Source organism: Chlamydomonas reinhardtii, chromosome 8 (genome assembly GCF_000002595.2).
Source record: "Chlamydomonas reinhardtii strain CC-503 cw92 mt+ chromosome 8, whole genome shotgun sequence".
Classification (NCBI taxonomy): Eukaryota; Viridiplantae; Chlorophyta; class Chlorophyceae; order Chlamydomonadales; family Chlamydomonadaceae; genus Chlamydomonas; species Chlamydomonas reinhardtii.
This window is the reverse complement of record NC_057011.1, coordinates 4458594-4484196: the sequence shown is the minus strand read 5'-3', so window position 1 is coordinate 4484196 and position 25603 is coordinate 4458594. Positions and strand designations below refer to the sequence as shown.

Here is a 25603-nt window from a genome sequence, read left to right as displayed (position 1 = left end):
CCCCCCCCCCGCCTCCCTCACCAGCCCCTCGTCACTGCCATGCACCACGAAGGCGCCGCCGCTGCCGCCGAAGCCGCACCGCAGCACGAAGCGGCTTGGGCGGCCCTCGTTGAAACTGCGTGTGCATGTGTGTGTGTGTGGGTGTAGGTGGGTTGTAAATACCAGCCCGAACTAAACCAAAACCAACCAAAACGAGCGAGGGGGATGTGGGTTGCATTCATGATTGGTTAAGAACTGAAGCTGACAGGTGGGAGTGGAGGGAGGCACACGTGACACGGGAAATGTGTGTGCGGGACCTGCACAAGGAGCGACGCTTGCGGGCAGGGGCCACATGCGGGTGTAGCGTCCAGGCGCGGGTGAGCTGGCACGACACCCCGAACTCATCCCACCACAACCCAACCCCACGCCTGCTGTCTACTTCGCTACACTTCTATGTACCAATCCTCGCAACCCCCCACCCCCACCCCACCACCCACACGCGCAGTCCCCTCTCCATCTTGATTCCATCGCTCCCTCCTCTTCATGAACAGATACAAGCCGCCCCAGCATAGGCCACGCCTCCCCCCCTCGCTATTTTGCATTGGTTCCGTGCTGGTATCTACAACCCCCCAAAGAACAATCATGACCGCAACCCCCCACCACCCATCCTCCCCTCCCGCCCCTCGGCCCCCCCCCCACATGACTGTTTCCATACGGGATTGGTTCAACGTTTACCCCCCCCCCCCACACACACACACACCTGTACTCCGCCGCGGGCGCCGCGGGCAGCTGCTCAAGCGGGTCCGGCCCCAGGTCCAGCGCGGGGCTGTGCGGCCCGGCGGCGCCGCCCAGAGCCCACAGGCGCACGGTGCAGGTCTGCAGCGCCACAAGCAGCAGGCGGCCGTCGGGGGAGAGGGCCAGGCTGGTGATGGGGGCGGGCTCCGGCTGGGGGGGGGAGGGAGGCGGGGGGCGTGTGTGTGTGTGGGGTTACATTCATGATTAATTAAGAAGTGAAGTCGTAGGCAGGTACAGAGGGGGGGAGTGGGGGTTGAGGGTGTGGGGGAGTGGGGGAGGAGGGTCTGGGAGTGGGGTACATTCATGATTGACGACCCAACCCACTCCGCGGCCCCCCCCTGTCTCCCCCCCCCCCATCTCACCGGCAGCGCCGCCTCCCGTGTGTCCGCCAGCCTCATCAGGTGCACGCGGCGGTCGCTGGAGGCCATTACCAGTACGGCGCCGTCACGGGTCACTGCCAGGTCCTGTTTCGATGGGGGAGGGGGAGTGTGTGTGTGGGTTTGTGGGGGAGTGGGGGTGGAGGGGTTACATTCACGACTGATTGAGAAGTGAGGATGTAGCCAGGCACATTGGGGAGGGGTAGGCGCTCATGTGGAGATCAGAGTGCTTGAGTCACGAGTATGAAGTGCCGACGTCCAGGGGAACAGCCACAGCGGGCGGGGTGTGCAGGCGGGCGGGGGAAGCGTGGGGGGATGTGTGTGCCGTGTGTAGGGGTGTACGCCGTGTGTGTGTGTGTGTGTGTGTGTGTGTGTGTGTGTGTGTGTGTGTGTGTGTGTGTGTGTGTGTGTGTGTGTGTGTGTGTGTGTGTGTGTGTGTGTGTGTGTGTGTGTGTGTGTGTGTGTGTCTGCGTGCTGTTGGCGAAGACCCCACATGACAACCGCAAGAGCACAACAAACGTAAGCCGACCCCAACATCGCGCCCTTGGCGACACCCCCACAAGCGTGCACCATTCGCCCCCCCCCTCTCCCACCCATCTCCCCCCCCCCCCTTGTCTTGCATTTTCGTGACTCGTTGGGCTTGCTGCCTGCTGATGGGACCACCGTAATTGGGCTCGGGCACATAAACCCCCCCTCCCGCCCCTCCCCCCCTCTCCCCCCCTCCCCCTCCTTCTCCTCCCCTTTCCCCTCCCCTTTCCCCTCCCCCTCCTTTTCCTCCCCCCCCCGCCCTCATCCTCTCCTCACCTGCACCCTGTACGGCCTCTTCCAGCGCTGCAGCTCCCGCCCGGCCACGCCGTCCACCAGGCACACCGCCCGGTCCGCCCCGCCCGACACCAGGCGCCGGCAGTCGGGCAGCCAGGCGCAGCAGGTGACCGACTCCCGGTGGTGGCTGGCAGGTGTGGTGTGGAGGAGGTGTGGAGGTGTGGAGGTGAGGTGTGTGGAGGTGTGGGTGTGGAGGGGAGGTGTGGAAGGGAGGTGTGGAGGAGGTGTTGGGGAGGGGATAGGGAGGGTGGAGGGGATGTGGGGTTGGGTGGGGGCTGGGGAGGGCTGGGTGGGAGGGTGCCCAGAGGGTTGGAAGGACGGCCGGAAAGCAAGGCCATGCGGTAAGGCAACGCACACGCACACACACGTACACACATTTCCCCTCCAGCCCATACCTCCACTCAATCTTCCCCCCCCCACCCCCCCACTTCACTTCATATTTGATACACACCATCCCATGGATGGCTACCCCCCCCCACCCACCCACTCTCCCCCCACCCACCTGAAGCAGTGCAGCATCTGCCCCGTGGCCACATCCCACACACGCAGCATCTCCTCACTGGGGGGGAGGAGGGGGGGTTGGATGTTTGGAAAAGGCGGGGGGTGAGGGCAATGCGACACAGGAGTTGAGGGGTTTGCGAGGGGGGTTTGCGAGGATTACGTGCACTAGTACAACGAAGGCTGGCCACCACTACACACGCCCACCCTCCTGGGCTCGGGGTCTTGGTTTGATTGCGTTTGGAATGAACTAACCTGCTTGGGCTCCGCTAGTTTGGCTTGGTTTACTTTGGGCTGGTGCCTACAACCCCCAACCCCCACCCCACCCCCACACCCCACCATCCCCAACCCCCCCCCATAACTGATCATGAATGTAACACCCACCCCCCACCCCACACACAACCCCCACCTGCACGTGATGATCCGGCGGTCGTCGGGGCTCCAGCTGAGGAACGCCACCGGCTGACTGTGCCCGCCCAGCACATGCAGCGGCGTCAGGTACTGCTGCTGCTGCTGTTGGTTGTTGAGTTGGTTGGGTTGGTTGTTGGGTTGGTTGGGTAGGCCGGTTGCTGTTTGTGGGGAGCTGGAGGCAGGTGCGGAGGCTGCTGAGGTCAAGGCGCTGCTAGGAGTGGTGGTGGTGGTGCCGGGGGTGGTGGTGGTGGGGAGGGGTGAGGGGCGCACCGCCCACAACACAGCCGTGCGGTCCTGCGTGTGTGTGTGTGTGGGGGGGGCATTGGGCGGGAGTGTGAGTGCTCTTCAACTTACATACACAAGTACCCGCCGCACATCACACATGCACAGCACGCCCCCCTAGTTGGGGCTGGTATTTACAACCCCCGCCCCCCCTTAGTTTGGGCTGGTATTTACAAACCCCCCCCCCCCCACTCTCGCTAACCTTGCTCGCTGTGGCCAGCATGGAGCCGTCGTGCGAGAAGGCAATGTGCCACACCTCGTCGCTGTGCTGCTCCAGGACCTACAGCGGAGGAGGAGATGGAAGGAGGGGGGGTTGCATTCATGGTTAGCTAAGGAGGGAAGGCGTAGCCAGGGGGGGGGGTTACATTCATGATGAGCTAAGAAGGGCAGGGAGATGGAGGCGGAGGGGGGAAAGAGGTGGATGGGAGAGGGGAGGCAGGGATTGGGAGAGGAGGCCACCACTGCCGCCGCCATCGCCACCCCGCACGACACCACGCCAGCCGGGACGCCACAGCCAGCAGCCACCTGCCTCTCTCCTCCACCTCTCCCTCCTCCACCTCTCCCTCCCCAACTCCCCCTCCCTCCACCCCCCGACGCTCCTGCCTGGCGTCGGGGCTGCTTTCCTGGTCGCCAGGAGGTGAGTCGTGGGTTTTGCTTGTCGCGTCCGCGTGCCTGTCTTGTGCTGCTGTGCGTGCCACCGAGCCCGGGCGGCGACATTTACCGCCGGCGCCGCTCGCCCTGCTGCTCCACGACGCCTCGGCCCCCATCCCATAAGTATTACGGTATCACTTGCAACTAACGCCTCTACCTGTGCCCCGCTCGTTTTAACTTGGTTTGGGCTGGTACCTACACCCCCCCCCACACACACACACTCTCAGTACCTGCACGGTGGTTGTGGGCAGGCACTCCCCCCTCCCCGCCTCGCCCACCCCCACTCCCCCTGTACCTGCACGGTGGTTGTGGGCAGGCACTCCCCTCCCTGCACCCCCCTCCGCCTCCTCCCTCCCCCTCGGCACTTCACTTCATATTTGATACACACCATCCCATGGATGGCTACCCCCCCCCCACTCTCAATACCTGCACGGTGGTTGTGGGCAGGCACTCCACGCCTGCCCGGAAGTCCGCCAGCAGGCTCAGCCGCCCCTCGGGCGCGTTGTGGTAGGGGCAGCGCTGGATCTGGAGGGGGTGAGGGGAGGGGTTACATTCATGACTAGTTAAGGAAGTGGGGGTCGGTTACATTCATGATTCAATAAGAAGTGAAGGCGTGGGGCGGGGTGGGGTGGGAGGGGGAGGAGAGGTGGGGAATTGGGGGAGGTGGGTTGGGAGGTCGGGTGCACGGGTGTTCACGGGTGTGGGCGTCGGCACTTCAAACTTTGTCCGCTCACGGGGCCGCCCTTCAAGGACGGCTACCCCTCTCCCCCCGCACTTCGGGATGGGGACTATTGTCGAGTACCACTCCGTTGTCAAAGCACAGGCCACGCTCTTGTGCCATACAACTCAACCCCCCCCCCACCCACCCACCCACCCACGCCCCCCACCCACCTGCGCCTCCAGCGCCTGCTCCACAAGCACCTCCAGCCGCCCCTCGGGGATCATCAGGTGCGGAGGCAGCCGGGCCTGTGCGGGGTTACATTCATGATTAGTTAAGGAAGAGGTAGACGGTAGACCATCTGGGGGTTGGGGGAGTGTGTGTTTTATACAGAAAGCGCAAAGGGAGCATGTGCGTTTCAGCGTGTGTTGTAAAAACCCAAACGAAGGCTCGCTCAGTGTACATGCGGCCCCTAATCCTCTATGATACCCGCTGCCCGCCATGGCCTCTAACTCGCCACGCCCCGTGAACCCCATTCCGCAACACACACGCAAACGCACAAGCACGCCCACACACCCTCATCATTTGTGCTTTTCACACAACGCACAAATACACAAACACACACACACCCCTCCCCAGCACACACCTCCCCAGCACACACACACACAGCACCTTACGCACCTGCAGCAGCGACAGCAGGTGCGGCCGGTGCGCCCGCCCGCCGCCCAGCCAGGCGGCCCGCGCGGCGGCGTCGCCGGAGGCAGGGCACAGCAGCAGCGCTGCGGGCATGTGTGTGTGTGGGGTGTGTAGAGGGGTGGCGCGCGCGTGTGTATGTGCGTGTAAGTGTATGTGTGCGTGTGTGCAAGTGTGCCGTGCGGTGTGTCTGTGTGGCAGCAAGGGAGTGTGGGGCAGGCATTGCGGGGGGGCGGTTGGCCGGCGATACGCCAGCCAAGCTCGCGCAACCTCGCACCGTCCCCCCCCCAAAACAATTTTGCAGACTGGTGAAGTCACACCACATGCCATTAGACGGCTACCACCACCTACGGTACCCATCCACCAACACCCACCTCCACCCCCACCACCCACCAACACTCTCCCACCAACACTCTCCCACCAACACTCTCCCACCAACACCCGCCCACCACCACCACCACCACACCACCCAGCCACCCACCACCCAACCAACCACACCACCCACCACCCAACCACCCACCACAACCACCCAACCACCCAACCACCTCAACACCGCACCTGCCAGGTGGTGCAGCTGCTGCTCATGCACCACCGCCTGCCCCACAGCACCCAGCGCCGCCTGCTGCTGCTGCTGCTGCGGGCCCGCACCCGCCGCACCCGCCGCCACCCCGTTCACCGCTGCCGCAGCCCCAGCCGCCGCCGGCCCTTCCCCTCCTCCTGCTGCTGCTGCTGCCGCCCCCGGCTCTCCAGCCGCCGCCACCCCATTCGCGGCCCCGCCGCCCGCTGCTCCATTCTCACTCCCGCCGCCGCCGCCGCCGCCTCCGGCCGCCAGCGCCGCCATCTCGCACCGCAGCACTGTGAGGGCTGTAGTGAGGTCTTGCGCCTCCAGCGCTTCCAGATACTTCTGTTGGAGGATCAGGAACCTGCAGGGAGGCGGCGCCGCGCGTGTGACACCGCGTGAAGTCGCACATCAACACATCAACACAGTTGGACACGCCAGTCCGATACCAGACTTGCAAACAAACAGTTGAGCCGTTGGCCTTTGCTTGCCCTTGCTCTGGGATTCTGGAAGGTCTCGAAAGGCCTTGAGGTGTGCTGACGGCCTGGATACGCCGCGTCGCTGAAGGCAGCAGACGGGGCAGGCGGCACGCCAGCCGCGCGCTTCCTTCCACGCCCCCAACATGCCACCCATCCCCCGCACCGTACCCTCCATCCCCGCCCGCCTCCCTCACGCCCTCTCCCACGCGCCTCCTCTGCCAACCGCTGCACCCACCCAGTGCCCTCCTACAACTCCTACTCAACCCCCTGCCGTCGCAACCCCCTCCTCCCACCCTCCCCCCCACCCTAATTACACCCCCTCCCCCTCCCCCTCCCCCTGTCCGCCCGCCTCACCTCGCCTCCCGCACCACCTCTGCGGCCGGCGTGAGGCCGGGCAGCAGCGCCGCCGCCTCCTCCCAGCGCCCGCCCAGCACCGCCGCCTGGAAGCGGCTGGCTGCGGGCGGCTGCATCTGGACGCCCTGGGAGGATGTGCGGTTTGGGAGTGGTCGGTGGTGTTGGTGGGTTGTGTGCGGCCGTGTGGGGACACAGACAGCGGTGCACACAATGTGTGCTGAAGTAGTGGGGAGGGTAAAGAGCGTGCACATTTGCGAGTGGGAAAGGAAGCTTCGGGCACTCTGCCGCCCCACCCCCACCCCCAATCCCACACACACACACACCGCCATCTCCGTGCCTTCCTTCCTGCGCCTCCCACCCACCCGCGCCTCCCACCCCTGGCGCCCCTTGTTCCCTTGCGCCTGCACTCGACGGAGTAACACAGTGGACTCGCGCGAGGGGGTCGCGACACGTCGGTGCAGGCGGCCAGCCCGGAGCTGACACGGACCCGTGGGGCCGCCGAGCGCTACGGCTGCAGCTTCACGTAGCTAAATCACTGCTGGTTTATTTTGTAAGTGCTGTGAGCTCGCAAGCAACCCCAGACGCGTTGCCATTAATGCGGCGGTCTCGGGCCTCCCGACACGCCACGGATGCCTACAGACAGGCTCGGAAGGAAGTCCGGGCCCAGTCCCCGGCCAAGCCTGCCCGCAATTCCCTGATGCCTCGTACGGTGCGGTTCCAATTCAATGAGACTTACCGCCTGCTGCTCCAGCAGGTTTGCGACATCGGGGTAGCCCAAGCGATGCAGGGCTTGCTCAAGAAGGCGCACGTACTCCGTGCGATTAATTAGCTTTCTTGGACCCAGGCGGTCCTGCACGGACAGCTGCGCATCCATGCTGGTGCCGTCCGAAGGCGCGCTCATGCTGCCTCGCGAGAGCTCGCGGACCCAGGCCGAAGCTGGCCGAGGCGCGCTGCGCCTCGTTGAGGGTTCAGATAGTCGCTAGACAGGGAATCGCGGTTATTAAGCTGCAGGGAGAGCCAAACTAGGGCTCGGGGACGAAATGGTCTAGCGCCAGAGCACTGTCGAGGCCAAAGCTTTCGGTCTACCCCAGGCCTATCCTGCAATACTTTGACGGGTCTTGGTGTGAACGTTTCAAAGCGCGACAACACCAGCGCCGAGAGGCCCCGCGCCATCGTGCACGGGCATCCCTTGTCGACATCACCCTGCCCCAGGCGCCCTCACCGATGAAGTGTACGGCAGAGCCCAAACACCCCCCCTCCTCAACCCGCTCGGTATGGTGAGCCCGGCAGCCCCACCCCCTGCGCTCCCCTTCACAGTGAAACCTTTTCCCAGTGTCCCGCCCGCTGTTGTGACTTGTGAAAACGCCAAGCCCAAAGCCGGCTGGAGCTGATCCCCTAGGCCGGAAGCTGGTCAACCCCAGACCCACCTGCTCTCAGGCGTGCCTGACAGCACGGCCCCCTCCCCTCCCGCCAACCCTGCCCCCGCCCGCCCCCCCGCCCGGCCGCCACCCATACCGAGGTCACTCACACACTGAGGCGCTTCGATTGTGTAGCCAGGGGCGGTTAAGGCCAGAAGCGGTGCTGGCAATTAAACGGTCCTTTGCAGCCCCGACGTGTCTGCACACGATGATGTACTCCTCAGTTGGTTGTGCTGCCGACACGTTGCGCCCCATGCAAACTGCTGCGGTGCCGGCCTTGGTCCGGCCCCGGTTCACAGGCTCCAGAGCCAGGCTAGCTAAATAAGCTGATGCGGATGCGGACGCCTGCCAGGGTTGCATGTGCGGACGTTGTGCATCCCTGCGGATGCACGCCCCGCATGTTGCTGGCCGGGCTTGTGCGACCATTTTTACTTGGCCTTGCACCGCACCGTTGCGCGGCCACACTCGACTACTCGGGCTGCCAGCCGCATCCACACGCACAGACCCGGGTTACGAGTTCGGCAGCGTGAAGTGCCTGGCTGCTCATCCCGCCGCCTGGGCATGATGTCATACGGTGTGCCGCATGCACTGATGCAGCAATAACCAAGTCATCAATCCATCAATCAGCTCTAGACATACGGTATGTACATGTATGTGTGTTAATAGGCACAACGGGAATCAGTATGTATGTGTATGCGTGTGCGTGAGCGTGTGAGCGTGTCACCTCATACCCATCCATCCATCAGTCAGCCTGCTGTCAGCCCAGTCCGGCTGCGAGTGGCCCCACGTGGCACCCACACGCACAATGCCGTGGCCGTAGTAGTCACAATAATTGATCAGGGTCAGATCGCGACAATATCCGGGACTCGCTGGCTCGCAGCCGGCGATGCAGATGTGCCCCACGGCCGATACACGGCACACGGCACACGGCACACGGCACACGGCGTCGCCCCACTGGCCGGGCGCACCCCGCAGGTGATGTTGCCGGTGGTCGAGCGCGGAGGTGCCGGCGGCTGCATGAGAAGGAGGAGGCAGGGGAAGAAGGAACGTACGGCAGTGCACCCGACGCGCCGGTAAAAGGACTTGCTGACTAGCCAAGGACTGCTCGCGGTGGAGGCAGAGCGTGGGGCACGTGCGTATCGTGCATCGTACTGGGGTTGGGTTGTCGGGAGGAGACAGCAGGGCGGGGCGGGTGCACCGGACAAGACACGGCCACTGGACTCGGAATGCATGCTGCATGCAAGCATGCGCACATGCGGACGCGATCTAGCCGGGACACCCGCATCCAGGCAGCAGGCAGCAGCCAGCAGGGGATGCCCATGTTTATTTCACGCGCTAAGACCCACCGACAACCCACACGCCAGCACGCCCTGGCTCCCGGCGCGGTTTATAATCCTGCTGAATATCCCTGTGTGTGGGTGCGGTACGGTACGGCATGTGCGTGCAGGCAGTGACGCCTAGGTCGCCGTGCCGTCCGTGGGCCGGCCACGTGGCCCGCAACTGGGACAGTGGGACCTCAGGCAGGCTGCGGGTCACAGGTGTCCACGACATGGCAAACGAACACGCGTGGCAAGACAGCTACTATGGTCAGTATGATTACTGGTTGGCGTGAGCACACGCGGCAGTGGTACGGCAAGGGCCACCGCTGGCAAGTAAGTCCCCGCCCCTGCCCCCCCCCCCTTGTCCTATCCGCACCGCCCCCCCCCCAGCTGTCTTGCATGGCTACCCAACCCCGGGCTCCGGGATGAGTGTGGCCTCACACCAATCGGCGGTCCGATGAGGGATCAGATCAGGGGTGGGTCACAGCGACGACGGCAGCAGGCCGGCAGGAGGATGGCGGGCATGCCGCATGCATGCGGGTAAGGTGCCCGGTGACTGGTACCCGATCCGTGCTTGAAGGTGTCGAGAGACACCGGTTCAGCTACTGCCGCCGGACCCAGTGCCCGGACCTCGCCTCCACAGTGCTTTGGCCCAGCACCCCCTAATCGGGACGCCTTTGCCGCCAACACACACACGGGGGTAGATACAACCGCGCCAGCGACGTGAGCCCTTTTGTCCCGAGCGCCCACCCCTCCACTGCCCCGTACCAGAGTCCCCTCCACTTACACGGGTATGCATGCCCACACCCAGTTCAGCTCGTCAACCCGACGATGACGGGTTGCCTGCCCGCCCCTCACCCCGGTGCCCGCCCGCTTCCCCTCCAGGGGCCGCGCGGCCGCTCCCGCCACCGCTCCCCTGCAGCTCTCCGGCACCCGCCGCAGCCAGCGGGCGAGCCAGCCAGGCTCCAAACCAGGCCCGCCGGCCCGCCGCCCCGTACGCCCCGGCACACCACCTGCCCTCGCGGCCTGGCCCCGCGGCCGGGTCGACCGCGGCGGTGTCGTCGAGTGCCGTGTCGTGTCGTGTCGTGTCGTGCCGCAGCACACAGCTCTCCCCGAGCGTCTCCCCGCACGGGTGAGCGAGGCGCGGGGTGTGACGCTGTGGACGGTGGCGGGGCTGCCTGGGCGGTGGACGGCGCGGCGTGCGCTGCACATGTGCGTCGTTTTTGACCGGGGCTCGAGCGTGGTGTGGCGTGCGCCGCCCAGCGACCCAGCGCCACAACGCCGCTGCTGCCGCCGCGGCAGGGACGACCAGCCCCCAGCAGGACTGCTTCCTTCGCTGCCGTCGCCGCCGCCGCCGCCGCCGCTGCTGCTGCTGCTGGTACTACTGTTGCTGCCGCCGCCGCCGCCGTTGCTGCCGCCAGCGCCGCCGCTGCTGGTGCTGCTGCTGCTGCTGCCAGCGCCGCCGCCAATGCGTTCGCCAGGGCTGCCGCGGCATGCGTGTGAGTGCGGATGCAAGGTGCGCGTATGCAGGTGCTTGCGCACACACCACACCGGCGGTGCAAACCAGAAAGCCGCATTCCCGGGTGAAGGCAGCATTTGTGCGGGCCGAGCCACAATCCGTCGTCCCGCCTCGCCCCGGCCCCGCTGACGCCTCCAGCGTGCCGGCGCCTGGCCCCTTCGAGGGGCTGTTGCTGCGGGTGCCGCTGTTGTTGCTGCCGCTGCTGCTGCTGCCGCTGATGCATCGTGCCGCTTGCGGGACTGCCTGGGGGCGGGGGCCTGCAGCCGGCCGCCGCCGGCCAGCCGGCGCCGCCGCCGCTGTCCAGCCGCTCTATCCAACCACATACACACACACACACACACACACACACACACACACACACACACACACACACACACACACACACACGCAGCCAGTGCCATGTCGCCGCCGTGCTGGTGCCCCGGCCGCAGCGAGCGCGCCAGTCCTACGTCCCAATCGTGTACCCATAACCGCATGGCTTCAGCCGCCGCCGCCGCCGCCACCGCCGACGCCGTTGCCGCTACTGCTGCAGCGGTTGGTGTTGCTAACACCGCTGGTACGAGCGGTCCCCCCGCTGCAGCCGCGGCCGCCGCCGCCGCCGCCCTCCCTCCGGCCGCCGGTGCGCGCGGCGCTCCAGCCGTGGGCAGCTCCTGGCCCCCCCCCGGGGGAGCCGGCGACGGCGTGCTGCTGCGAGCACGCCGGAGCAAGCACGCGGCGTGCGGGCTCGAGCCGCTTGCCCCAGACACCCATATGCATGTGTGCTCAGGCACTACGGCAGCGGGAACGCGCGGGGCGTTACGCAAACAGCCGCAGCCAGGCGCGGCAGGCGCGGCGTCACGCCCGCTACGTTGGAGCCGACTCGGCTGGCTGGCTGGGCGCTGAACTCGCAGAGCGGAGCGCAGTCGTACGAACAGCCCACGGCGGCTCCAGCTGCTGGCGCCACTGCTGCTGCTGCTGCTGCTGCTGCTTGTGCTGCTGGCCCCTGGGGTACTAGTGCTGGTGCTGCTGGTGCTGGAGGTGAGCGACTCCTTGACATGAGCGACTCTTCGGCATCCCGTGGGCCAAACCGGCGGCGGCGGCCGCTGTGTGGACTGAGCGGCACAGGAAGCCGCTACAGAACGGCCTGGCTTCCACCCACAACCCGGCCGCCGCCCGCCGCTCCGGGTATCGCATGCTCCGCTAACTCAGGCCCGTCCAGGGGCATGCGGTGCGCTGCGCAGCCGGTGCTGGGCAGGGTCAGGCTGCGACGCGCCCGGCAGGGACGCTCGGGTTTCCCGGCTGCGCATTTGACCCGGACCCGCCGTGGCTATTGTGGTGCTCCTGCTGCTGCTGCTTCCCAGCACTGCCGCTGCGGCTACTGCTTGTTGATTGGCCAGCATGGCAGCTCCGGGCTACATGCCCGCGCGAACTGTATCTGGGCCCGCTCCTGGGGCCTGCACGCTCGGCTGTAGGGGCTGCGGCCAAAGCGCACGACCACCACTCTCAAGCGCTTCCAAGGCACCGCCTGACATGAAACGCCTGACTGTTCAAAGGCTTCATCCGCTCGTAGGCCTGGGGTTAAGGCTTTAGTACTGCAAGAGCAGAAAGGTTAACGCCAATGCAGCAAAAAGGCAAGGGATCAAGCTTCAAGTGGTGATTGCGCGCGCGCATTGCGTATGGTAGACGCCATATAAAGCATATGTAGTCTCTGCAGGGCGCGCCAGAGCGCAGAACCGACTTCCATGCCGCCCCTGGAGCATTGACGCCCATTGCACGCTGCACCGGCTCCAAGCTACACAGCACGCAAGGCTCCCTCTTTCTCTCTCTTCTCTCAAAATGGCCCCTAAGGAGCAGAAGTCGAAGGAGGCCAAGGCCCTTGCTGCGGCCAACAGCAGCAAGGGTAAGCGGAAGAAGTGGAGCAAGGGCAAGATGAAGGAGAAGGTCAACAACGCCGTCCTGTTCGACAAGGCGGTGTATGAGAAGCTGCTGAACGAGGTGCCGAAGTACAAGATGATTTCGCCCTCGGTCCTGGCCGACCGCCTGCGCATTGGTGGCAGCCTCGCTCGCGCTGCCATCCGTGAGCTGTCCAACAAGGGCCTCATCAAGCCCATTGTTCAGCACCACGGCCAGATGGTCTACACCCGCGCCACCGCTGCCTAAGCGCGTGCTGTAACACAAAATGGCGGCTTGGTCGGCTCCTTTCCTCCCGTCCCGTTCTCGCAGCCAGATGCAAACATAATGGGAAAGTTCAGCGGGTTGGGCGGTTTGGCAGCCGGCAGCTCAGCCAGCCCAGCGACCAGCCCAGCCAGGCGCAGCAGCGATGCACTCCAGGTGAGTTTCGGGCTGGCGTGGTCGTCGGACGGGGATTGCACAGATTGATGCGGATGCATGAGGTCGGCGTATGTCGGCATAGGAGGCCATGCGCGCGGTGCAGCTGGGTGGAGCCGCGGGTGTCGGGTTGCCCGGGGGCCCCGCGTGCGTGCGGCCTGGGGCTGGCCGTGCATTTTCCGCGCTGTATGCCACGCCTGCTTGCATAGGCTGCCAGGGGAGTTAGATGTTTCATGTGTGTGGTGGGCTGTGCGCACGGCCTGCGCACGTCCGCAGTAGCGGCGCGCCAGCAGCATTCGAGCTGGATGGAGCTAGCGGCCCGGCGCTCGGAGGCCTTTGGAGCTAGCTGCCGCGCGCCTCGGAGCAGCAGCAATTACCGAGGCGCGTCGGAGCTGGTGACCGGAGACCAGCAGCGGCCGGGCGGAGGGCGGGCAGCGGGTGCGGGGATTCGGGGCGCAGCGGCTGCGGCATCAGCGCGGCACGGCGCCCCAGCGGCGTGGTCCTTGCCCAGCAGATGATCAGCCGGGGGTGCTGTGGGGGCTGTCAGCTGGGCATGAGACAGCCATCAGCTGCCAGGATTGATTGTGTGGGGGTTCTCCCGAACATGTTGCAGCCGTCGACAGTTGGGACAGCGTCACCTATGGTTTGTTTTTCAATCAGTCAGCAGCCAGCTTCTCATGACTGGTCCAGCCACTGCGCAGTTTGTAGTAACGGCGATGGGCCAGCAGGTCCGAAGGGGGGAGAACCATGCAGCGGGATGCCGAACATGTTTCTGCGGGGCTAACAAACACAGCAACCAGGTTAAGCGGAAAGTGCATCGCAAAACGGAGAGCACAAGTGTGAGATTAGCACAACGCAGCTGTGCGGCTGTTGATTTCAGCGTCGGAGCCCACGGGCTGGCAGCATGCTGGCTTGACGACATCCAAAAGTCCAGCGTGGTCTCGCTGCAGCGCGTGCGGTATCAACGTCTCAGGTCAAGCAGTTGAATGTTAGTCCAATTGGCACAGCAGTAAATGCGTTCACAGACACTAGAGTTACAGCTTGCCGTAAGGTGTCGCCAGGCGCAAGTGCATGCGTACCGTACCGCAGCCGCACGCAGCCGCGCACTGCCGCGCCTCCCTCTCCTTCCGATGTGGTAGCACGACGCCAGCTAGTCAAGTGCGCAACACATGTGTAACTGTAGCGCGGTACAAACCGACGCGTCCTGCTGGCAGTTACCGGTACTGCGGGAAGGGGTGCAGAGGGGTGCAGCGGGGGGGCCGTGTGGACCAGGGGAGGTGTGAACTCATGGGGCGGGTGGGCCACACAACGGCCACACCGGGACACCGGCACAGCTCAGTAGCTCAATTCTCATCCAGTGTGTACGTGAGCTATGACAGGCCCCACTGTACGTAAGAGCCTGCGTCACTGCGTGGCTGCGCGCGTTCGCAGGTCAAGCGCTAGCCGGGCCATGTATGACCATGCGGCAACAGCGGCTCGGCCTCTGATGCAACTCGAGTCCCCTACCCATCATTGCACCCAGCAAGTCCATCGAGTTTCCAGTACCGGCACAGCTACGCAGGAGGCGCAGTCGCCGGAGAGCCCAGTGCAGTGGGTGACACGGGGCGGGCGGTGTCGGGTGTCGGGTTGGCGGTGCGTGTCAACCTTGCTTTCCAGACAGAGGAGCGGCGGTGCGCGACCCAAGCGCGACCCAAGCGCTCAGTCGCGCCTAGACTCACTCCTAGACTGCCGCAGCGGCGCAGCCTGTTGCGTCCCCAGGATCACGCCGTGCTGGCACCCAGTGTCCCAGTCGCCCAGGATGAGCGCAGTCAGCGGCAGGGGGGGCCTCGTGGGTGCCCATGGCCTGTGGCACTTCCGTTCATGGCTCCGGGGACCCCTGCACCCGTCACGTGGCATGCACGAAGGGCCGCAGGGTACGCAACGTTTTACCATTACACTCTTGCCTTGGCTGTGGCTGTTGTGCACCCGCCCAACCTCGTTGCTTGCCAACGGAGCTTGCACCACGACAGCGCCTGTGCATTCAGGGACCAATCCACACCCTCTAAAACCATAACGTTCATGACGCACGCGTAATCTTTCTGCACCAACTCAACGGTTTGCACCGCCTTGGTCCAACATTACCAGGGCCCGCCGCCAATCACCGTGCCTGCCATCCGATGGCGGGGCACTACGGCGGACCCGTTTGGCATGCGGTCATGTCCACCCACATGCCGTCTCACCCGCATGCCACGAATCCACACAGTCTGCCAACTACGGTATATGCGAGCCCCGTCACTCAATCGGCACCCGGCCAGGCCTGCATTGCCCCTTGCCCTGCCGCACAGTGCGTCATCAAGAAAGTTAGCATGTACCACCACGCCCTCCTCATCGTACGCAGGTATGTGCCTTTAAGGTCAGCTACCTGCAAACCACACTCACCTGCCCGGTGCAAGTAAAAAGGTTGCGCTGCGGGCTTGTGCACCAGCGAGCCGACACACTTGTGCGCGCGTCCCACATATTCTCGCAGCCATACTACATGTAATCGGACCGCAGCCCGCGTGGGTAAGGGTCAAAATAAGGAAGTGGCACCATGTGCATGTGTCGGTGCTTTCCTTGCCTTGTTCTTCACACTCGGGGCAAACAAGGTAACATACACGGTCCAATCCAACGCCTTGCACGCCATCTGTGATACCCACTCAATGTGTGTGCACACAAAGAAAGCACGCGTGATTATCATTCACAAGCGACGAGTCATATACGCTTGGGCGCAGCTTGTGGGCAGGCAGCCGCGTCCCGGGCTCCCGGTGGCGGCCCCGTTCCCAAAGCACCCCTCCCGACCGCCACCGTACGTCAAATGAACTTGCAATTCTTGTGTATTTGAGGTTTCAAACGCATGTGTGAGAAGGCCGTGTGAGAAAGCCGAGCTGATAGCTTGGCAAGGGTGCGGGTGGGGCAGCGTTCATGCCCACCGCACCCTAACCTTCAAGGGCCATAGCCCATAGAGCACCACACTGCGCGAGGGGTGCGTGCAAGGCAGGCCCAGTGAGTCACGCGCTTTTGCCCGTAACAGACACGGGACGGTGCTTCATGTCCAAAAAACGTTTCCTATGAATCAGGAGGAGTCTTCCAAATCGTCATACAGGATCAGCGCGTACACGGCCCCCGTAAAAATGCCGTACCGCCACAACAGCACTCGAACCGGTCAGCATGATTCCTTCCTGAAGCCACCCATCCACGCATAACGGCGCTGCATGCATATGCTGGGGCTCGAGGCCGCCCATTGTCAGAATGCTCCACGTAACAAGTTGGTACCACATCGACATCAACGTCCCGAGCTGGCGCACCGTGTACTCCACATGCAAGCGTCATGCTTTCGTTGGGGCCAGTTTGTCCTACGCTCCATTATTGCAGTAATACAAGAAATCCGTGCGCCAAATGAGGAAGGGGCGAACGGCCCTCCCCTTCGTAACAGTGGCAATGTGGCATACGCAGGTTCTTGAACAGCGTCCGCCCTCCTCGCCTGCCCCTGCCGCCCCCTTACCCCGACGCCTTTCAGACTGTCTTTCTCGGTCCCTCCTGCGCCGTTGCACTCATCTTGGCCGGCAGGCCGCGAGGAACGCGTACGCGACGCGCACCCGAACCACCACAACCCTTGACCAAATTTCCATGCCCACCTTGCCGCGCCGCCTCATTCAGCCACCACGGGCACGTACAGCACACGCGGCGAGCGCGCGCCGTCCGCCTCGAACGCAAACAGCGCCAGCACGCGCAGCGGCGCCGCGGGCGGCTGCCCCCAGCGCGCGCACCAGCAGCGCAGCCAGTCCGGCACCTCCAGCGTGTAGGTCACCAGGCTGGCGGTGGGGAAGCCGCCGGCGCCGGCGCTGGCGCCGCCGCCTGCGGCTGCAGCGGCTGCAGCTGCGGCGGCGGCTGCAGCCGGCCCGGCGGCGGCGGGCCCGAGCACGTGCTCCAGCAGGAAGCGCGTCATGACGGCGTGCGGCCGCCCGCCCGCCAGGCAGAACGTGGCCTCGGTGCCCGGCTGTGCAGCGAGGGCGGGGGAAAGTAACAGGTGCAGGGCCGTGGTGTCGGTAGAGGCATTGAGAAGGCGTCACTGCTGGCATGAGATAGACGCAGGTAGCGCAAGCGCGACTGACTCTGCAGCTACACAGTCAATGCCAGCCCAGGATTGCAGGCCCCTTCTCACCGGCGCGCCCTGCGACGCTGCGAAGCGCGCCCACAGCTGCGCCCGCGGCGCCCGCGTGAAGCTGTGGTAGCCGCGCAGCATGGAGGTAGGCAGCTCGCTGCGGGGCGGGGGGCGGGCGGGAGGGCTTGTTCAACCGAGGGGTACCGCGCATGTGCACGGTGTGTGTACATGTGTATTTGTGTGTAGATGGCTGGCGCGACAGGGTGCGAGGTAGGCAAGGTCAGAAGCGTCAAGCCGGTCGCAACGCGTGTAATAGCGGCCGCGGCGCGAGCACCTTCGCAGGACCAGCACATTAAGGCAGAGACGCCGGTGCGCAACGAACCCACTCTCGAGCCCGCCAGACCCCTGCCACCCCTCAAGCCGCTGCGCTCACCTGAAGTGTCGAGCGAAGAGTGCGTTGAGCTCCGCGAAGGCGAGCCAAAAAGGCGTGCCCACGCAGGCGGCGGGGCAGATTATGACGGGCGTGTTGCTGGGCGCGCCGAAGCGCTGCGCCTGCGCCGCGAAGTCCTGCCACACCCTCGCCAGCTGCAGTAGAAAGCGGTGGCTCTCCGGCTCGGCGGGCGGCGCCAGGCAGCCCAGCACGCTGAGGTCTGCCTCGTCAGGGGTAGTAAAGTCCGCCTCGTCCGAGGAGGCTGCGTGCGCGAGGCTGGCGTCGAAGTGGCTTGTCGGAGATGGAGGGCGAACAGCCCGGAGCCGTTTCGCCCGGAGGTGCTGCCGCTGACCATCCTCGACTTCCAGGAAGCTAGTTGCTCCCGTCGGATACAGCTCCGAGTCCTCCGCCAGCGTCCGCTTCTTGCTTGCGCAGCACTGCATGAGTTCGAGTTTGACCCCGGCGCCGCAAGCTCCAAGATCAATTGCCCGCAATAAAGCAAAAGTCAGACTTTTCAATTAATCCTGGTCAAGGTGGAGTTTGAGGGGGTTGGCTGGAGTTGGCGCGCTTGAGTCCAGCGGCCGCGGGCTAGCAGCCCGCCCTGATTATGCAAGATAACTCAGGTTCGCAACGTTTCGCTGGTGCTGATTGGCGGTCTGGTGGAGGTCTTCTTGGCGAGCAGTCTTTTGCCGGCTTGAGGCGCAAGGAAAGAATGCACGGCGGCTGCACCCGGAAGCACGTCACGTTACAGTAGCTGTATGGTTATGAAATGTGCGGCAACCAGGGCGTGACATGCGCTGTGTGCTTTTGTACCAAAAGTTGCCTCGACACGAACTCGCCTCGCCCCACACCCACCCCACCCCACCCCACCCCACCCCACCCCGTCCCCCTGCGCTGGCCCACCGCAAACTCCGTCGCTTGGAGCATTTCTCGTTGGATAGGCCCATCATGTTTGACGGCGCCCAGCTCGGAAGCAGGAGTTCGCCGGTTGGCCTCGGCGGGACTGGCAGGGCTGTTAGCCTCCCTTGGTGTTGGCAGTCCGGCCAAACCCCTCACTAAAAGCTACGAAGGCACAGAGGCCTGCCCTTCACGCAACCGTACGCCTTGTAGTTGTCAGCCCCAAGCCTCAACCAGCGCCCGGGTGACTTCGGGCTTGATTCGGCTCCAGGACATCCTACGGCATCTATTGTTGAGCCTTCTCAGGTGGTGGAAGCTCTGCAGACGAAGCACACAAGTCGCTCCAACATGTTAGGCCGCCACCGAGTCTGAGGATTTGGACACTATAAGGCGGGAAACGGGGGAGGGGCGGGAGCACGGGCACCTGTTGCTGAGATTGGGCCGCGGGCTCGTCCGGCTGAAGCATAACCGCCACCTTGCCGGTGTGTGCTTCGTATCGCTCGCGAGTACATTATTGCATTATATGCACAAATGCACACCATCGTCCTCCCCGAGGCCAGGTGGCATTGACGCAGACTTCTCGTCGCATCAGTTTAGTTGCACCAAAGCTTTCAAGCGCACTTGGCAGATGTCAACGCATCAATGACTCGTGCGACGCTTTTGCAGCAAGCGTCGTGGCTGCTTGGCGTCCCGGAAGCGGTGGCAAGGGCGCAGGGCGCCGCGGTTCGTGGGCGTATTTCTGTAGCGTCTGGAGGGGTCGCGTCCCCCGCACGCAGCCGACGACAGAGCATTGAGGCGGATGGGACGGCCTCGCTGTTGCCCAACCAATGCAACGCTTCATTCGCTAAGCAGCTGAACGACGCGATCGTATGCGCCCGGCGCTCATGTCATCGCTTGACATACTTCAGCACCGGGGGGACCTCGCTGCACCACATCAACGGGGGCGGCTCGAGCCTGTGGCAAAGTCTTGATGATGCCAATTCAGACTTGCTCCCAGCGCTTGCGCTCTTTCAGCGCCTGCAGAAGACGGCAGAATCACTGTCGCACCAGCTAGGCGCGAAATCGGGGTCTGTCTGCTGCTCCTTGCTGCTCGCGTGCTCTCAGCAGGACCCCCGCGACGCGGCATCATCAGCAGCCGACGCACTGCGTGGCCTGTGCGAGGCCATCACAGCAGCAAATGCAGCTTTAGCGTCTCTGTCCGCAACAACCGGATCATATGTAGATGACCCGGTGCTGGGGCTCCTCTCCGTCGAGGAGCCGGCGTGCCAGGACTGCCTCCTGGTGCTAGCCGCGTTCGCGCTGGCATGCCTGCACCGCTGCTCTCGGGCCCATCCCGAGAGCTGCCGACGGGAGGCGATAGCAATCTTCCAGCACGTGCGGGCGCTGCCTGGGTTTGACTCTGATGGCGGTGACGCCGCGGCGGCGGCGGCGGGCGCGCTGGCTCAGGCGCCGCGCGCGCCCGGTGGCGGCGGCCGTGTGCGGCGCAGCAGCGCGGGACCGGGCGCGGCCCCCTACCTCCCCGCCAACTTCTCACGCATTATCCAGCAGGTGCGTCAGGAACCCACACGGGGAGGTTTGTGTATGGCATGCGGGTTGCTGCCCGGGCAGCTTCCGCCTCGCTCAGGACAGCAGGCGGGGTGCCCGCCCGCCGCCTACCCTCATGCACCTGTCACCCCGACCTGCCCACCCACACCCAAACCCGCCGTTCCGCATGCGCACACTCGTTCTGTTTTGCCTCGACACAGGCCGCCACCACTCTGGAGCGCGGTCTGTTCCCGGACAGCAGCGCAGCTGCCGCGGCAGCGGCAGAGCCGGATGCTGCCGCCTCCTCCTCCGCCTCCTCGCTGTCAGCTGTGTACCTGCGGGCTGCGCTGGAGGCCGCCCACTGCCTGGTCGCAGAGGCGCTGCGGCAGGGCCGCGGCCTGGCGCCAGCGGAGCTGGAGCCCGGCAGCGGCAGTAGCGCCGGCGCCTCTGTCGCGGCTGTAGCAGGGGAGCGGGTTGGCCTGCCGTCGCGGTGGCTGGGGCAGCAGCCCGTGACGGGCAGTGGCATGGCGGCGGCGGAGCCGGGGCTGTTGGTGTTTGGCGAGGTACCGGGTGTTGGAGAGCCGTTTGATTTGCCGCCGCAGCCTCAGCGCCAGCCGCTGCCGCAGCACCAGCAGCACCAGCCGCCGCCGCCGAACGTCCCGCCGCTTGCTGCGCAGCCCTCTCAGGGCGCCTTGGGGCTGCCGACCAGCGGCAGCCTGGCGGACGCAATCGAGCGCCTCCTCATCCATCGCAGCGGACCACCAAGCGCCGCTGGTGGCAGCGGCACGGGCGGCGGCTACCCCGGCGCGCCCGGGTCTGCGGCGGCGTCCAACTTAATGCCGGCGCCTGCAGGGCTGTCTGTCGGCGGCGGCAGTCTGAACAGCGGCGCGGGCGGCGCGGGCGGGGCTGTGGGCGGCGGCTCCGCCACCGGCCTGCATCGGCTGCCTGCCGGCGTGTCCATCCACCCGGGCGGTGGCGGCGGCGGCGGCGGCGGCGGGCAGCTGGGCGGCCACATGCTGACGTCAGCAGCCATCAACTCGCCGCTCCTGCTCTCGCCGGGCGTCACAGCCAGCGGCGAGGCGCCGTCGCCGCCGCCGCCAGCGGCGTCGGCGTCGGCAATGGCGGCGATGGCGGCTCTTCGTTTGGACGTGGCTAGCGGCGTCAGGCTGGTGGCGTCACCGGCGCCGGGGTCTCCGGCGGCGGGCCGGCCGCCGCTGCCACAGCCCTGGAGGGCCTCCGCCACCGCAACGGCGGCGGCGGCGGCGGCGACGTCAGCGCTGTCCTCTCCGCACGCCTCGCAGCACTCGCTGCTGCAACGCGGCGCCATGCTGCCTGTCGGAAGCAGCGGCAGCGGTGGTGGTGTGGCGCCGGCGTCGAGTCAGACAGCCTACCGCCAGGGCGCCTCCATCTCTGCCACAGCTGCCCTCGGTGGCGGCGGCGGCGGCGGTGGCGGCGGCGGCTTTGCGGCGCTGGCCTGCGGACCGATGTCCGCTGGCTACCTGGCGACGAGCAGCGCCGCCAGCAGCCCTTGCGGCAGTGCCGTCGTCAGCCGCAACGCGAGCTTCGTGTCGCAGCACTACCAGCAGCAGCAACAGCAGCAGGCGTCGTTCCTCAATGGTGGAGGAGGAGCAGGGGCGGGCGGTGGCGGCGGCATGGGCACCAGCAGCAGCCGCAGTCTGGGCGCGCGCTCGTCGACGTCCGCGGCGGAGGAGGTGACGGCGCCGCCGCAGTTGCTGGGGCCGCCTCAGCCGTCACTGGCGCGGGACGCGTCTTCAGGTGGCGGCGCGGCGCCGATGCTGGTCGACGACGTTCCGGGCCTCCTGGCGCGTGCGGGCAGCTCTGGCGGTGGGGCCGGCTTGATGCCGGCGCCGCGGTCCCTGCAGGGGGGCGCGGAGGACGAGTGGGCCGCCGGCGCCGCCAGCGCAGGGCGCCCCGGCGGCAGTGACGGCGGAGCCGCCGGCGGCGGGCCGTTCGTTATCCAGTTGGCGGCAGCCGGCGGCGGCGGCAGCGCCAACCCGATGCGTCGGTTGCTACCGACCGGCTCCGCAGCCAGTCGCGACAGCGCCGGCGCTGCCAGCGACGGCGGCCGCTCGCGCAGCTCGTCCTTCACCTCGCGTGCGTCGGCTGCGGCGGCGCCGCCGCCACTGCAGGCCTCTAGCAGCCGCGGCGGGGGCGGGTTCCACCACCCTCCTGACCTCATCATCGGCGGCGATGCCGGCCTAGCCAGCGGCCTCACGTCACCCGTCGCGCCCGCAAGCCCCTTGGACACGCCCTTCCTTCGAGGCGTCGCCGCCGCTGCCAACGCCGCCAACTCTGCCGGCGGTAACGCCGCCGCCGCCGTCGCGCCGACCAGCGCCGGCTCGCTCCCCAAGCTTGGTGAGGGGTCCCTGGTGACGCTGACAGGACCGTCGCAGGCGCCGCCAGGGCCGTCGCGCGGCCGCCACAGCACGAATGGCGGCGGCGCCATCGCTATCCCCGCCACCGCCGGCGTCACCATTAGCGCGCTTGGCGGCGGTGTGACAGGCCGCGCCTTCTCGCCCACGCTTAGCCTCAGCATCGGCGCGCGGCCGGGTCCAGCGCCGCTCTCGTCGCTCGCTGTCAGTGGCGGTAGCGGCAGCAACACAGCTCCCAGCTCCCCTTCAGCGGCATCCATGGCGGCGGCGGCGGCGGGCGCCGGCGCAATCGGCAGCCCGGCCATCAGCCGCCTTGCCATGTCGTCCAGCCTGGCGGCGGCGCCCGCGGCGTCGGCGTCGGCGGCAGGTAGCAGCGCTCCAGGTGGCGGTGGCGGCGGCAGCGGTGGCGGCGGCGGCAGAAGCTCCGTCACGGGGCTCTCTGTGGGCAGCGGTGCCACAGCCGGCGCCTCGGCCGCCGGCTCTGGGCTGAAGGCGTCCGCGGCGGCCGCATTCATGGCGGCGATCTCGGGCGGCATGCACCACCGCAAGCAATAAGGGCGGCAGGCCCGCGGTGTGTTGTTGGAATAGGTTTGCGCTGCATGCTGTAAAGTACGTGCAAGGGCGTGGACGTGAGCGCAGGGTTGTACACGTGCGCTTTAGAGCTAGAGAGCTGTGTGCGTATGCACGTTTCCTCGAAGCCCCAGAATAGCAAGTCGTATTCATGCCGGAGCTCTTGGAACTGTGTTTGGCGTGATCACTTGATTTATCCACATTAGTTCTCGCGATACCCGCACCGCGGGAAGGCGGAAGGGTTGGAGGAAGGCGACAGCAGTTGCGCCGCCGAGGTGAAACCCAGGTAATGACATTGCAAGTGATGGGCAACAATGACTTCATTGAGGAATCTGGGCTGTGGCCTGCTAGCACTTGGCACTTGTCGTGAGAGTTACACCACCGCTCGATGACCTTTCTATGACTCGGCAAATGTCTAGTTTGACACTGTCATATCGCGGCGGCAGCAATCATCGCCGCTACAGCATTGTTCGCCACCGGCCTGCCGGATGTCGGTCAGGTTGGGTCGGCGTTGCCCATGCGGCTTGTGTCCTTGCACACGAGTGCGTGACTGCGTGATGTATGTGTACTTGCGTGCGTGTGCGGGCGTATTTCTTAGTTGACTGGTGTCCCAGTAGCAAGTACTTTGAAGGGCGTGTTGATGCTGCTGTGCCTTAACCCCGCATTGCTTGATGAGATGAGAGTGTGTGCATGTGCCCGGGCCTGCAGGTCGGAGGTTGTTACTTCGAAATCTCGCTCTTGAGGTACAAGAATGACCCCATTGCATCTTGCAGATGCGTTCGTGCTTGTGACTTCAAGGTGCAGCAGGGGTTTGTGTCTGATGTTTGCGTTAGCTTGTGTTTTATGGCCTTACGAGTTACGGCTTGCCGGTTGTGTGGTGAGGACACATAACTTGAATGGAGATAAGGGCGCTCTACACGGCCTGAGCAGACCTGGCCGGGCAGGGGTCAGGGCCCTGCCGCGGGCTGCAGCATGCGCCAGTGCATACACGCGCCCGCCCACGAGCCATGCGTGCGGCGCGCGGGCAGCGGGTGAGCTGTTGGGTGGGGCGGGGACACGCATGGGCAACTCCTGCCCGTGGAGTTGGGGGGGAGAGGCGGGGGAGGCGGGGGGTGACACGCGCGGCCGGTCGAGACACGCGGCAGGCCTGATGGCGCCTGCGCATGCGAGGGCACGACGTGTTGCTCTTGTTGAGTGCGGAAGCAGGCAGCGGCGACGGACTGCTGGGCGTGTGTGGCCGCGTTGCCCCGCCCAGGCTCTGAGGCGACTCCAGAAAGCAAGGCGCGCAACCGCTTGCCCGGCCGCCCCGCAATGTTATCGATAATGCTTGTAAAGACGAATGCGCACGGTGTCGGAAGAGGGTGTCGTAGCTAGCAGGCAGCACAGGATGAAACCATGTAAGGTCAGGCGGAGCTGTGCTGCCGTACTAGCCAGGCGGGGCTGGGCTGTGAGACCACTGGGTCAGGGCTCCTATCTTAATGTCTCCAGACATTAATCGGCCATTTTGGTCGTTTCCTAGACATTCCTCCCGGGGGCTAATGTCTGAGGTGAGACTTTGTTGGCCCGGGTTTGGGGCGGGTTTTGTCCGAATTCCTATGGAGAAGCCCCCAAACCGCCTTGTGTCCAGACAAAAGACGGCGGCCATGCGGCCGTTTTTGTCTGGAGCCAGACATCACCCCGAAAACAAGATACGACCCCTGCACTGGGTGCTGGGTGTGTGATGGGACAGAGTTGGCGAGGTCCCGTAGGGTGCAGCTGATGCCCATACTGGGTGCTGGGTGCAGTACAGAGCTTTGACTTTTAAGCATTCTCGATAATAGAGCTGTCCTGGGCTGACAGCTGGCCTGTTGGCAGCGGATGCAGGCCACGGCCTCCATTGGCAGGCGTTTGCCGTGGGCAGGTACAGTACCGTCAGGCGCTGGCTGCAGCCTACCGCGGCTTTGCTCCTACGCAGTCAGACACGCTACTGTGCAGAAGCATGCTATATTGCCGGATCTGTGACCCCAGTTGGGGCACGAGTTGGGGTAAAACTGGGGTCACGTGTGTACGCATCTGCCCGCGCGCGCGCTCCCTGTCTGGAAGGAAGTGTGGACTCTCCATCATTCCACCGTGCTAAACCTGTTAATGGTATCGCGTGTACACACAGTGATCGAGAAGTGATGCTGGCCAGCCGAGGCCGTGTCAGCGCCGTAGCTGTGAAGATTCTTGAGAATTGCAAGGTGCCCACAGCCTTGCCAATCACGACCGCTTGCTATCAGCTCTGCTGGAACCTGTCAATAAATGGTGGGCGAGCGCTGTCGGCGCGCGGGTCAACAATTTCGGCACGACAGGGCTTGCGGCACGGTGAACACGCGGGATGGAGTCAAGGGGCCCTTCAGGGGGCTTGCAACGTCGTGGCTCTTTCCCTGTAGTTTCTATGGTTGGAGCAAATGTTATGCGGCAGCTGCACCTGCCCGCACTTCCCACGCTTACAAGGGGTCGAGCGGAGCGGAGCGAACGGGGACTGCCGGACTGGTCGAGCCAGGTCGAGCAGAGCGGTTGCGCCCGA

The 25603-nt window shown here is 65.3% G+C and overlaps 5 protein-coding genes across 5 annotated transcripts in view; 3 read left to right on the top strand and 2 right to left on the bottom strand.

The window, feature by feature from the left end:
* The window catches only part of CHLRE_08g382515v5 (uncharacterized protein), a 9703-nt gene extending 2013 nt beyond the window's left edge, over window positions 1-7690 (bottom strand). The window contains exons 1-13 of the mRNA XM_043065294.1: window positions 7295-7690; window positions 6559-6683; window positions 5725-6089; window positions 5155-5252; window positions 4707-4781; window positions 4242-4340; window positions 3367-3444; window positions 2881-3176; window positions 2476-2532; window positions 1956-2100; window positions 1137-1238; window positions 740-924; window positions 22-115 (exon numbers count right to left, since the gene is read on the bottom strand). Coding sequence (XP_042922295.1) covers window positions 22-115; window positions 740-924; window positions 1137-1238; window positions 1956-2100; window positions 2476-2532; window positions 2881-3176; window positions 3367-3444; window positions 4242-4340; window positions 4707-4781; window positions 5155-5252; window positions 5725-6089; window positions 6559-6683; window positions 7295-7459 — 1884 coding nt within the window. The 5' untranslated portion in view covers window positions 7460-7690. The remainder of the gene's footprint in view (window positions 1-21; window positions 116-739; window positions 925-1136; window positions 1239-1955; window positions 2101-2475; window positions 2533-2880; window positions 3177-3366; window positions 3445-4241; window positions 4341-4706; window positions 4782-5154; window positions 5253-5724; window positions 6090-6558; window positions 6684-7294) is intronic.
* A 4680-nt stretch (window positions 7691-12370) lies between these two features.
* CHLRE_08g382500v5 (ribosomal protein S25) lies at window positions 12371-12978 on the top strand. The gene has a single exon (XM_001694173.2). The coding sequence runs from the start codon at window positions 12630-12632 to the stop codon at window positions 12951-12953; it is 324 nt and encodes a 107-aa protein (XP_001694225.1). The 5' UTR covers window positions 12371-12629; the 3' UTR covers window positions 12954-12978.
* A 52-nt stretch (window positions 12979-13030) lies between these two features.
* Window positions 13031-14310, top strand: CHLRE_08g382476v5 (uncharacterized protein). Its single transcript, XM_043065293.1, has 2 exons — window positions 13031-13124; window positions 13331-14310. The coding sequence occupies exon 2, from the start codon at window positions 13427-13429 to the stop codon at window positions 13637-13639; it is 213 nt and encodes a 70-aa protein (XP_042922294.1). The 5' UTR covers window positions 13031-13124; window positions 13331-13426; the 3' UTR covers window positions 13640-14310.
* A 730-nt stretch (window positions 14311-15040) lies between these two features.
* Window positions 15041-18410, bottom strand: CHLRE_08g382450v5 (uncharacterized protein). The gene is made up of 3 exons (XM_001694273.3): window positions 17675-18410; window positions 17302-17398; window positions 15041-17136 (listed from the first exon to the last, which is right to left on the bottom strand). The coding sequence occupies exons 1-3, from the start codon at window positions 18112-18114 to the stop codon at window positions 16789-16791; spliced, it is 885 nt and encodes a 294-aa protein (XP_001694325.1). The 5' UTR covers window positions 18115-18410; the 3' UTR covers window positions 15041-16788.
* Window positions 18411-19110: 700 nt separating this feature from the next.
* CHLRE_08g382400v5 (uncharacterized protein) lies at window positions 19111-24468 on the top strand. The gene is made up of 2 exons (XM_043065292.1): window positions 19111-20116; window positions 20314-24468. The coding sequence occupies exons 1-2, from the start codon at window positions 19211-19213 to the stop codon at window positions 23038-23040; spliced, it is 3633 nt and encodes a 1210-aa protein (XP_042922293.1). The 5' UTR covers window positions 19111-19210; the 3' UTR covers window positions 23041-24468.
* Window positions 24469-25603: the final 1135 nt, after the last annotated feature.